The 13,641-nt window shown below is 26.7% G+C and overlaps 1 protein-coding gene across 1 annotated transcript; it reads left to right on the plus strand.

Annotated features, from left to right (window-relative positions):
- The first annotated feature begins 9,175 nt into the window (after positions 1-9,175).
- On the plus strand, positions 9,176-13,180 carry LOC124921279. Its single transcript, XM_047461912.1, has 12 exons — positions 9,176-9,627; positions 9,810-9,989; positions 10,076-10,180; positions 10,308-10,646; positions 10,745-10,921; positions 11,001-11,285; positions 11,428-11,550; positions 11,623-11,820; positions 11,893-12,146; positions 12,214-12,418; positions 12,504-12,812; positions 12,881-13,180. Exons 1-12 carry the CDS (start codon positions 9,460-9,462, stop codon positions 13,178-13,180), a joined length of 2,643 nt encoding a protein of 880 aa, XP_047317868.1. The 5' UTR covers positions 9,176-9,459.
- Positions 13,181-13,641: the final 461 nt, after the last annotated feature.

Below are 13,641 nucleotides of genomic sequence, written 5' to 3' on the forward strand. Positions count from 1 at the left end.
TTAATGGGAGACACAAACCAATATGTCACATATTTCAATTTTTTTTTTCACACTACACAACTCAATGTGACACATTCTGAGCTCAAAATTCAATTTTATTTTCAATAACAGTTTACAAGTTCTAGTTGTCTCAAGTTTATATCTATTGTTTTGTATTGGCCCGAATTCAAAATCTCGATTTCAAATTATCATTTCTTAGTTCATAATAACTACTAATGACCAATCTTGAAGGTTTCTTTGGTTCTAAATATTTTACTAGAACTATAATTAATTGTGATGAAAGAGTTTTATAAAATTATTGTAGAAAATATTATAGGTGACTGGAGATTTAAATAAACAATATTTTTCATGCGTTCGTCTCAGCTATCTAAAAAGTTTAGAGATAATTCGTAAATCAACAATGAAAAAACAAAATATGTAATGGAAAATTATGTAATTCACACCAAAAACATCTTTTTTCATATTAAAAATGAGCTATATTCAAATTTAATAAAATAAAACTATCAATCTCAATAAGCTTTTTGTGATAGTTTAGTTTGTTATATTAAAAAATATCTCTTTGAGAAAAAAAAACTAATTTTATCAATTTATTAAATTATAACTCAACTATTACATTTATAAATAATTTTTGAGATTCAGATTTTGAGCAATATTTTATGTGTTATTTGTCGTTATATAAATATAGAAAAAAATAAGTTATTAAATTTGATAAGGTGAATTACTAACAAACCTTATGCATGAACATGGAGATGAACCTGGTCTTTTAAGTAGTTTAATTAATTTTAAATAACAAATCTAATAAATAAAATAAACCATAAACTATTTCATATTTGATGGTTTATTTTTATAATATTCAAAGTTACATTTTTTTACTTTTTCCTGTCCTCCTAAAGAAAATCAACTACTGTCATTCCAAAGATAGAAAAGTTAAGCTTTAATCATAATTTCATATAATTTGAATTATTAATTTTTCATACTTTATGACGGATTTAAAGCACTCTCCTTCAACCAACCACCCTCAGCACTCTTCACAAGTCACAACCATGTCATATTAGATACTAAATCTGTAAATAGAAATGATTTCACTTTTTAAAAAAGATATTGACACAACCAAATGAATAATCAATCAAATATATAAAACTTAAACTCTATTTACAAAAATCCAAGATTTATTTGAACTGTTTGAACTAAAAGTCATAAAAAACAAGCATAAATCATCAACGCCTATGTATTCAAATTCTAAAAGAGAACAAAAATGAAGTTTTCCATGCAGAAATAACCATGCAAAAAAAAAACGTCAACAGCGTCCTTTGGTCGGATTTCGAATTGGCATGACAATTTAGGTACATTTTATGTAATTTGAATTATAAATCTGTGTCTTGAAAATAGAAATGACAATTTAAGTCAGTTTCAGGTCCGTATTGACATGTTAACGAGTTGAACGATATTAACTTGAACCTAACATGTTTAATAATTCGGATGAAAATCTCTAACCTAATTCTGAACCTGACTTGTTTATTTGTGATTAACCCAACGGGCCAACCCTAATTCGTTTGACCAAATTTACCTAACTCAACTCGAACATAACCCACTGTAAGTAATTTATATATCTGTTTAAAATGACATAAAAAAACAAAAATGAAGCTAAATCACAAATCGACTTATAAAAAATTTTACAAAAAATAATTAGTGAGTTAATATGAAAGAATAACACAAAACTCAACAAGAGAAACTTGTAAATGAGTTATCGGGTCTACTTTGAGTCATTTCAAGTCGATCCGATTTTGACTTTATTAATCAGGTTAAACTTGTCGACTTAATTTTGACCCGAACAAAAAAAAATACATAACTCTAACTTGAATTTTTTGTATTCGGTCCGGATCGTGTTTTCGTGTCGGGTCCAAAATTGTCGACCCTACTTGAAAGCCAAGCATCAATGCTAAAATATAATTTCCCACATTTTTCATATATAAGAGAGAATTGAAATTGCATACCTAACTAGCTCAATTTTAAGATATTTAGATTAATATATTTATGATTGTGATGTATTATGTTTGATTAATAATAAAAAGTACTTTTGTTGAAGTAGTAGGTTAAGATTTGTTTATAAAGCCTCTCACAAAGCTTAGTTTTGATTATATAAAATAATTTGAACACTTTATAAAAGAAAAGAAGAAAAATCAGAATTTCATTATTAGTTAGATAAAATGACTATTGAATCCTGATATGACTCCAACATGATTTATTATAAGTGAAGTTTATTTAAATAAAATATAATAAATGATTTATATTTCTCTCAAATTATTATTTGTTTTATTTTCAATAAGCTTAAACTCCTATTTTTTCCCCCACATTTTAAAATTTATTTATCATCCTTTTACAAATTAATTATGCATTTGCTTTGTTTTATTAAAAGACTTGAATAAACTTTAAAGTTTAAGCTTCTCACAAATAACCTTTATAAATTTCTTTTTATTAAAGGTGAATAAAATCTCTTAATTAGATTTTCCTAATCACATTTCATTTCTTCTTGACTTAAGTGAATATATTATAATCTAGAAATTTCTTGACTTGAATATACTATAATTATACTATACTATAAACAAGTGGATTATATAATTTCAAGTCATATCCAACATTATCTAAATGTAAATTGATAATTTATGATAGTAAATAGTTTTCTTTTTTACTGTAAAATAATAAATTTATATGACCTACTCCTCAACTTATTATTCGAACTCGTAGTCGATAGTTATTAATTTGATTATATCGATCGATAATGTTTGATTCGATTAGTTAAATAAAATTGACATTATATTATTATATTCCTATAGTTTTAAGATTCTACACTAAGTTGAGGAGTCAAATTGATCACTATATATACATATTTTTTTACACCTAATTAAACTAATATTTACTTTTATAATAAGTTAATAGATGCTGATTTAAAACAAATGCCCTATTTAAAATGTTACCTTACCAAAATTTAATCTCAATTTCCACACATATATGATATTCATCACATACTCCATCTAGATATGTTGAATGAATTGTATATTTATCTATTACAAATTTACATAAGTTACATGTACTTATTTGATAATTAAAAAAAACATTTTTTTTTATTAGTTTAGAAAAAAAGTAAGGGAGATATAGTCGAAACAGCACATTACTAAAAACGTTTAAAAAGAAGTCACGACATTAAATTTTTTTAAGAAAAAATCAAAAATTTGTGCGCCAGCGAAACAACATGATTGAAAGATCACCCATTATTAAACCCAATATGAATGAATGCAACAAGTATCACTTGCATAACATGGTAGATTTTGGTACACACAAAGAATTTGAAGGCAGTCTCCAAAGGTGACTAAATTACTTAAAAATTATTCTAAGTTAACAACATTTTAATAAATTTTAAATAAAAACAGGCTGACATATTTTATTTACGTGATACAGATATTATTGGCTTGAGACTTGAATCTCTGGAGGCTGAAATGAGTTTGAATAAAAATAAGTGAATAAAAACAGGGATAATTTAATTTCTTCACTAAAAGAAAATCATCTTATATTATGATTTGAGGAATTATTTGTCCTTAGACAAACTTTGCCATTTGTCATGCTCTTATACAAAGGTCCAGGCCCTTTTTATTTTTACTGAAGTCCATAGAACTATTTATTAATTTATAATTTTAAAAATTATATATATATATATATTCATTATATAATTTCTAAATATAATTTAATAAATACATTTTTAAAATTTAAATTTATATATAATTTATTTTAAATTTTACATTTCAATTTTTATGAAAATATATTTAAATTTATTATATAATATATATAATTTAATTAAAATTTAAATATATCTAATAATAAAAAATTGAATTGAATAATGTATAATAATTTTAATTAAAATATGAAATTATTTAATAATAAAAAACTTACTCTTAGTGCTTGTTTGAGGAAAGAGTTTTTTTTGGTTTTATCCTAAAAACCCTTGTTTGGTAAAAACTAGAAAAAATATAGTTTTTAAAATTTAAAGACTAATTTATCCTTTCACTTTAGAGGATATGGTGTAAGTGAGAGAATGATAATTTAGAGAGAGAATAAAATTAGAGGATAATTTTAGTTTTTAAATGATAAAATTATTTGATTTAATGGTTGATAAAATGTTTAAGTTTTGAGATAAAAACTGGATTTTATCCTAAAAACCTTTTCATCAAAAGAGCTCCAAGCATGTTTTTTAGTTGGGTAAGTGAACTAGTTGCGGTAAAAATGGAATAGTTTCTTTTTGATTTGAAATTAATATTTCATGGATATACTTCTAAATGTATCAATCATTGATATGTATATTATCATTTATACTAGTCAGTTTGGTTGTAGTCACTAAGGGGTATAACACAATTAACAGGATGGATTCAAGAATCGAAAATGTTGTAGATTTGAAAAAAATTTAAGAGGACTTAAATAAATAACGATAAATTTTGAATAAAATAAGTAAAAAAAGTTTTAAAAAATTTAAAAAATAAGGGTAATGTCACATTTGTATCGTAAAAAAAATTATTTATATTATTTAAAAATTAATTATATATATAATTCCTTATTATAATTAATATATCTAAAAATATTAATTTTATTTATTACTAAAAGATAATTTGATATTGGGTTTTTTGAATTTTTATTCAGAATATAATATTTCCCTTCATATATATATATATATATATATATATATATATATATATATATATATATATATATATATATATATATATATATATATATATATATATATATATATATATATATATATATCATCTTCATTCTTTTATCCATCCATAATACCGAAATATATTTTATTTTAAAGGTAATGATAATTAAACTTAAAAAAACTAATTTAAACAAATTAAATCAAACAAAGATTTACACAAAATTTATATAAAATACAACCCAACCTGGAATTGAGAATGAAGTTTTCAGTCTAAGGTCTTGTTCGGTTTTAAATTATTCAAATAACTAAAAAAATTAAACATCACTTTGAAACTCTCCTATCATCAAATCAGTCAATTAATTATATAAAATACTAAAATAGAGTACCCTATATTTTAAATTATTATTTTTATTATATATATATATATATATATTTATACCCTTTAAGTTTTTTAACAAAAAAAATTCTTAATCCCTCAAAATTATCAACCATCATTATTTTTTTCTCTCTAAATTATTTCAGTTACCCCAACCAAACAATGCTTTAAACAAGCTCAAACCAAAATAAATAAATTTAAAGTACAATCTATATATATATATAATGATGCTTAATTTTTAAAGTGTCCGAATTACCGGGTCGAAAACTGTGGTAAATTTGGATATATATGTGAGAGTAAATGAATATTTGAGTCGGATTGTGGGTTAATCCGTCCATATATACTTAAAACGGTTAAAAATAAAATTTAAAATGTTATATATATTTTGAACTTGCAACATAACCAAACAAGTACAATATTTTAACTAACTAGGCTAATAACCCTTTATATTTTAAATTCAATACCAAATTTGATTAACGCGAGATATTTTAACAATATAAATTCAACTTTTTAACTAATTAATGTATAATATGAATCAAATATTTAATTGACCGAAGTGAAAATGTAAAATCAAGAGATGAGAGATGCATTCAGAAAAAATATGTGAGAAGATAAGTTGTTTTACCGAAGTGAATAAAATGTGGAATGAGAACATTATATTTTTATTCGTGATTTATTAAAATTTTTAAACATTAAATATATATTATTTTTTTTTTATTATTAAATTTATTTTATTTATATTTTATCCGTATGCATATCACATCAATTTTTCTAATTTAATTTAATACCAAAGTTTTTGTCTTTTTTTTCTCCATTAATTCCAATCCTAACTCAACTTTTCCATCTTATCTGGAAGCTCGTCTAGCGTGAAGACAAATAACATTTTGCAGAAAGCATTATTAGTCTTTGTCAATAACCACATAAATACGTATACGTGTCGAAAAACAGCTCGTTGTTTCTTTTTAATCTTGTCTATTAAAATAAGTCGGATTTTTCAATTGGCCATCATTTTAAAATAAAATAATCTAAAGACAAAACCAAATAAAAATAAATTTAAATAAGTCTGATTATATGAATAATTCTTCATCCTCTCATTTATTTCTTTATTGATTAAATTAATTTATTAAAGTATCATTTATTTATTTTTTAAAACAAATATTAATACTTTTAAAATTTTAATCAATAATTCAACTTTTATAATCTTCTATTAAATAACTCAAATAATTGATAGTTGACTTTAATAAAACAAAACATGAATATTTTAATTATCATCTTATTTTATGATTTGACTAATTCTCTACCATTTTTAAAAAAAGAATTTTTTTATTCCTTTCTACAGACTGTCATCTGTCGTTGCTTCCATTTGTTTGATTACAACTAATACTTTTTATGCGTAATTTTTTTTTAAATTTAATTTCGTGTCTGGATGCATTTAATTTAGTAATTGAATGCAATTTAATGTCAAGCAATTTCGTAAATCATTTGATTACTTGAAGTTTATTCTACCCGGGACAAGTCTGATATATTTTTTCTTTTTCTTTCATTCAGTCTTGTATAAGAGAATGGTAAGATTGTGTAAAATATAAAAATAAAAACTGTTTATTAGAGCATAGGGTTGCCAATACAAGAACTCGTGGCTTTTCATCCGTTGATTTGTCTCAAAACAAAATCTTATTTGGAGTGATAGATGAAAATATCATCAGAATATTACCCACCAAAAAGTTTTATAGATTCCAACGTTGGGTCGTAATATCTATGTTATTTGGAAGTTTTTTCGGTAGCATTCGGGATTTTTATTTTGGGTAATGAGCATTTGATATATTTTTGGGACTACATGTGGTGATAAGTATTTTCTCGAACTTACTACTATTACTATTTGTAGATTACTATTTGTAGAGATGACTTGGTGAAAATTATGTTTGATATCGGGATAGTGATTTGTTAGTCATATCAGATTGAATAGAGAGGAGAACATGTTATAATATATATATATATATATATATATATATATATATTTTTTTTACGATAGAAATGTGACATAACCTCCTAATCTCTTAACGATTTTTATAATTTAATTTATTATTTTCTTCTCTAATTTATAAAAATTGAGGAAAACTTACATTTATTTATAATTTTTCTGTTATTTTTTTAAACCCACCATAATTTTCTTGGAAAAATATCAATTTTATGATAGAACTATAACGAAATATTCACGTATATCACTGAACTAATTTTTGTTTGTTCATACCATTTTAGTTGAGCTTAATGTTCATCTATGTCACTGCTCGATAAAACATCCAAACCCGTTAAGTTTTCTATTAAACGATGACACGTATGATTGATATACCATTTATTTAAAATTAATATATATATATATATATTATATTTACTTTTATTCACTATTTCTAAATAATAAAACTTAATTTTACATTTTTAAAGGCATTAACTAAATAAATTATACATTGTGAGAAGCATTAATAATAATTCATTTTTTAAATTAATATATTTTCAATATTTATTTTTATTAACATTTTAAATAATAAAGTCCGTTAATAAAAATGAATGTTGAAAATATATTAATTAAAAAAATGAATTATTGTTAATGTCTCTCAAAATGTCTAGATTGTTTGGTTAATGTCTCTGAAAATGTAAAAATTTTATTATTTAGAAATTATGAATAAAAATAAAATTATAATATTTATTAATTTAAAAAAAATACATGTCAATCACACGTGTCATTATTTAATGAAAAACTTAACGGACTTGGATGTTTTTGTTAACTAGTGATATAGATAGACATTAAGTTCAACTACAGTGGTATGAACGAACAAAAATTAATTCAGTGATATACGTGAATATTCCGTTATAGTTTTATGATAAAATTAACATTCTTTTCCATTTTTTTTTAAAACCACCCCAACTCGAATTCATGGATCCGTCGTATATATACGACGTCTTGTCTTTTTAGCATTGTCATGTTGTGGTATGTATTTGAAACTTTTTATGGAATTTGACTAGGATTTAACGAGTTATGTCGGAAACGGTCGGCTGTTGAGAAGTGCGGATCAATGCAACTAAATGATTTAGACCAAAAAGATGGGTCAATGTTTTTATTATTTTATATTAGACTATTTAAGAAAAAAACTAAAAACATTTAAGAATCAAAATAAACATTTAAAAATTATTCACAATGTCATTATTGTGTCGATACCGTATATAGAAGATTAAATCCAGAAAACTGATATATTAGTTTAAGACTCGGCTATTCTTTAGAACTTCAAGACAATTAACTTTTCATTTTGTACTATTTTGAATGCTTCTTTTTTTTTTATGTTATTATCCTTGTACTTACATAAATTATTTAATTTATATGAATGATTATAAAAAAGAAAAAAAAGTAAAGTACCTGTAAAAAAATACTGATAAGCTGGTCAGCACTCAGCAATGGTAGAGAAAATTGAGAATTTATACTTACTTTTTCTTAAAAAATTAATTACAAAATTTTGTAAGAAGTTATAAAATTCTGAAGATAACTTCTTTTTTTAATTAAATGATTAATTATAAGTTCATAGCCTAATAATAATAAGCAAGTAAAAATCATAATCTACTATTAAGAATGACTTATCTTAATATTTTACTATAATATTTAACTTTTAATATAAATTTTTTTGAATAAAAATTAATTTGTCAATTTTATAAGAGGCAGCAAACTAAATTTAAACATGACCATATACTAAAATATATCAATTGGACATATTTTTTTTTATACATACTTAAGTTAAAAGAAAAAATGTTTTAAAAGAAGCTAATTAAAATAATTAGTTCATTTTTTTTCACAAATATAAATATTATTTTATTAATTAATCGTAAGTAAAATCATTGTTATTAAAGGAGATATTTAATATCATAAGTTTTCTCCTCCTTCTTTATTCAAGTAAAATCATTGATACTAAAAATTAAAATATTCATCGATCGAACTCGTTAAGTGTTTGAGAAATATATATACTTAACCCGCGAGATTAGTTGCACTTAAATGGAGGAGCGGAACCATTCATATCTTCATCTTCTTATCCCTCTTGCACTAACTTTTTATTAAAAGAAAAAAGAAGTCTCAGTTGCGTTTGCATGGAGATGAAGTATTGAGTGAATCATCATAATCCATACATTCTCAGATCTTATTATCTTTCAAATCTCTCTCAACTATACGTGTGTGTTTGTGTTTCACTGAATATATATACGTTGACGTCAGAAATCTATACATTCTCTTCTTTAACTGATTTCATTATAAGCAATCGACGTAACATAATTGATTGCTTCTCGGTAGAACTAAGATTTTCAGTTCGATTGATTGATTGATTCGGTTAAATAGGAGAAAATGTTGTGGTTATTCAGATCCATTATAGTTGTTGCTACGTTAATTGCAAGTTCACAGATGGTGGATGGAAGAACTCGTCGGATTTTACTTGATACAGACGTTGATACCGACGATCTCTTTGCTCTATTATACATATTGAAGCTCAACCGATCGCAATTTGACTTACAGGTAACTGAATTCAGAATTTCAGATAATTATGTTCATATAAGGACAATGCAATACTCTCCATTCGTTAACAATTTTGATTTGACTTTGCTTCTGTACCGTGCAAAATTGGAACTAATTTGATTATTCAACTTTGGATTGCGACTTGTAGTAATAATTAAGCTGTGATATTCGATCTTAAACAGGCTGTAACTGTGAACACGAATTCATGGACAGATGCTGGTCATGCTGTAAATCAGATTTACGATATACTTTACATGATGGGACGAGATGATATTGCTGTTGGAGTTGGAGGTGAAGGTGGGATACTTGAAGATGGAATCATACAACCAAATGTTGGAGGTTATCTTCCATTAATTGAACAGGTTCATTCATATCGTTTCTATACAAATGAATGGATTGATCGATTGGATCTCTGCATGCGCTAACACGAAGTATTTTGTTTTAGTAGGGGATTAACACAACTGGTTATTGTAGATACAGACAAACAATTCCTGCAGAGAAGAGATTACAAATTGATACAAATAATGGTTTTCGGAGAAGCTTTCTTCCTCAGGTACTTATATATATATATGTTAAAAGTTAAATTTGTTAAAGTAATTAACATTTAAGGTTGATTGTTCAGATAGTTAAGGCAATGATATTATAGTCTTTAATATGTTTTCATTCGATTACCAAATCAGGGAAGAAGGAAATATTATCCACTTATGGAGAACACGGCTCAGAAAGTTATGCAAAACAAAATAGCTGCTGGCCCTATCACTTTATTTCTAATTGGTTCGCACACGAATGCTGCTATTTTTCTTATGAGAAATCCACATTTGAAGAGAAACATTGAACATATTTATGTTATGGGTGGTAGTGTTCAGTCAAAGACGGATTGTTGTGATCAGAAAAACACCCATAATTCTTCCTGTAATCGCCATGAAAATTGCATAGAACCTGGTAATTTGTTCACTGATAGCACCAGTAATCCATATGCAGAGTTCAATATATTCATGGATCCTTTTGCTGCATATCAGGTGGGCAGGGTAGCTAGTATGTATTAGAATTCAAAGTTTTTTTAAGACTTGGAAATTAATTAAAGGGTTTCTTTCTTTATTTCTTCTTTTGGTTTCAGGTAATCCATTCAGGGATTCCTGTGACATTGATTCCACTTGGTGCAACAGATACCATCCCCATAAGTAAGAATTTCTTTGACGCGTTTGAACAGAATCAACACACTTTTGAGGCACAATACCTCTTCAAATCCTTGAAAATGCTTCGCGATACTTGGTTTGATGACAAATACTACACGGTAATTTATTCATTTTCATGTCCAACATATTTAAAAATAAAAATAACTTACCCTTTCTCAATTTGTCTTTGTTTTGCAGAGCAATTATATGTGGGATTCATTTGCATGCGGTGTTGCTACTTCAATAATGCGTAACTCAAACGACCATACAGGCAAAAATGACTTTGCTGAAGTTGAATTAATGTATATAACTGTTGTCACTTCAAATAAACCATACGGAATTTCTGATGGCTCAAATCCCTTCTTCGATGGACGCGAGTCTCCCAAGTTTAACTTGGCTAAAGGCGGCGTTCACAGTGGTCATGTCCAGAATCGACTTCGTGATCCCTTTTGCATTGTCAAAGATGGGAAAGGTAGATGTCAGGTAATTAACTGGATTTTATTTCAATTTATGAATTATGATGCTTCTTTTTTCCTAATGTTTCAGGTAATTAACTGGATTTTATTTCAATTTATGAATTATGATGCTTCTTTTTTCCTAATGTTTTATAATATATCTTAATCAGGATGGATACACCAAAGTAGAAACTGCCCCTAAGGGAGTTCCTACGCTTGTTGCCACAAAAGCAAAGCCGAATAAAGATAGAAACAGCCCTATAGAGAAAGAATTCTCCCTAAACTTCCTCAATGTAACATGTAACAATAAACGTCATTTTTTTCATGTTATACTTAATTATGAACTCTTTTTATTTTTTGGACAGGTTATAAACATCCCCCAATACTCTGGAAGATTCAACTTCACAACACAGTTTCCTTATTATAGGGAAGTTAAACATATTCCAGTTTTTGGAGGGAAGAAACTCGGTAAGAATGTTGTCTTCGACATGGATATGAGCCCCGGAGATTTCCTCGCTCTGTTTTATCTCCTCAAAGTGCCTGTGGATACGATCAACCTAAAGGTAGTAAAAAATAAAAGATTATGGGTATATAATTAAAGGTGTTATTAATGTATATACAAATACGACAAACAGGCAATATTAGTAAGTCCAACTGGCTGGGCAAATGCAGCAACTATAGATGTGGTGTATGATTTATTGCACATGATGGGTCGCGATGACATCCCTGTAGGTCTTGGAGATTTTTTTGCAATGAACCAATCCGACACTATTTATTCCGGGGTTGGAGATTGCTTCTACTCAAAGGCCATCCCATATGGAAGTGGCGGTTTTCTAGACTCGGACACTCTCTATGGTTTAGCTCGCCTTTTGCCTCGAAGTCCCAGAAGGTAGATCATAACACATTTTCTTCTTTTCTACCTAGCTTTACTAAGGTATTTTCTTATTTTCTACCAGGTACACGGCGGAGAACTCTGTAAAATATGGAGCTCCTAGAGATACCGATAATCCTGAACTTAGGCAGCAAAGAATAATGGATGTATGGAAATGGGTAGCAAAGTCTCTTGATCGAGGATCTAAGATTACAATATTGACAAATGGTCCATTGACTAGTTTAGCAAAGATAATCCTGGCCGACAAACACGCAAAGTCTCTCATTCAGGTTTTGTTGTTAATTCTAACGTTAGTTTATTATAAGTTAGCTTGATGAACAAGAAATGAAATAAAGGGTAACGTTGTTGATACAGGAGGTAATTATAAACGGTGGAAATATAATAAACCAAGATAGAAAAGCTGAAGGAAACGTGGTGAACATTCCATCAAACAAATTTGCAGAACTTAACATGTTCTTGGATCCCTTTGCAGCAAAGACTGTCATTGAATCTGGAGTTGATATAAAGCTCATTCCGCTAAGAATCCAACGTGAGTTCAACGTATTACCTATGATTATAACAAGGCTTTCGACCAAATACAAGACACCGGAATCACATTTTTCAAGACGTTTGCTGAAAACCCTTCTTCGGTTGCAAACAAAACATCAAAGATATAAGCATATGGTAAACATCTTAAAAACCCAGTTTCTAATAGTAATATATACTCATCTTTCATTTTCATTTTCATGCAGGACATGTTTATGGGGGAGATTATTGGGGCAGTAAATTTGGGAGGTGGTGAAAATGGTAGATTGAAAACAGAATTCATGGAGATGGCGATAAGAGTGGTAGCAAAAGGTATGGAATCTGAAGATGGAGAGACGATTGTAGACGAAAAGAAAGGGAAGTTGATTAAAGTAATGGTGAAGATGAACAATAAAGCGTATTACAATGAATTTACTAAAGGACTTGAAAAGGAAGAACAAAGTGCTGTCATTGGAAGCTTTGAAGAGCAGAAAAGTAAATGGAGAACACCTCCCCATGCCAAGTAAGTTATATCGTTTTTGAGAGTTAAATACAAGTTAATAATTTACATGTATATAATAAGAAATATATTTGTAATAGAAAAATAGCAAATCAAAGATATAGCATTTAAGCTTGTCCAATGATCTTGATTTAACATTTTGTTCACAAAATTATTATTTTTTCTTAACATTTATTACCATTATATCTATATATATTATATGACTAATAAAAAAGAACGGAATTTGGTGTCATGAATGATGTCGAGAATAATGTGATAACATATAATTGACTTGAAAAATAAAATTTATCAGCTATTAGATTTAGGTTCAATCACGTGTTGACACATTATTTTCGACATCATTCATAAAATTAAGTTCCCGTTCTTTATCCTTACTCATATTATATATAATACTTTATGAAAACTAAAGAAAGAAACTAAAAAAAAATCGAAGCCAAATAACATTTAAATTTTAGTTGTAACTTAATT

This window comes from Impatiens glandulifera, chromosome 1 (genome assembly GCF_907164915.1).
Source record: "Impatiens glandulifera chromosome 1, dImpGla2.1, whole genome shotgun sequence".
In the NCBI taxonomy this organism is placed as follows: Eukaryota; Viridiplantae; Streptophyta; class Magnoliopsida; order Ericales; family Balsaminaceae; genus Impatiens; species Impatiens glandulifera.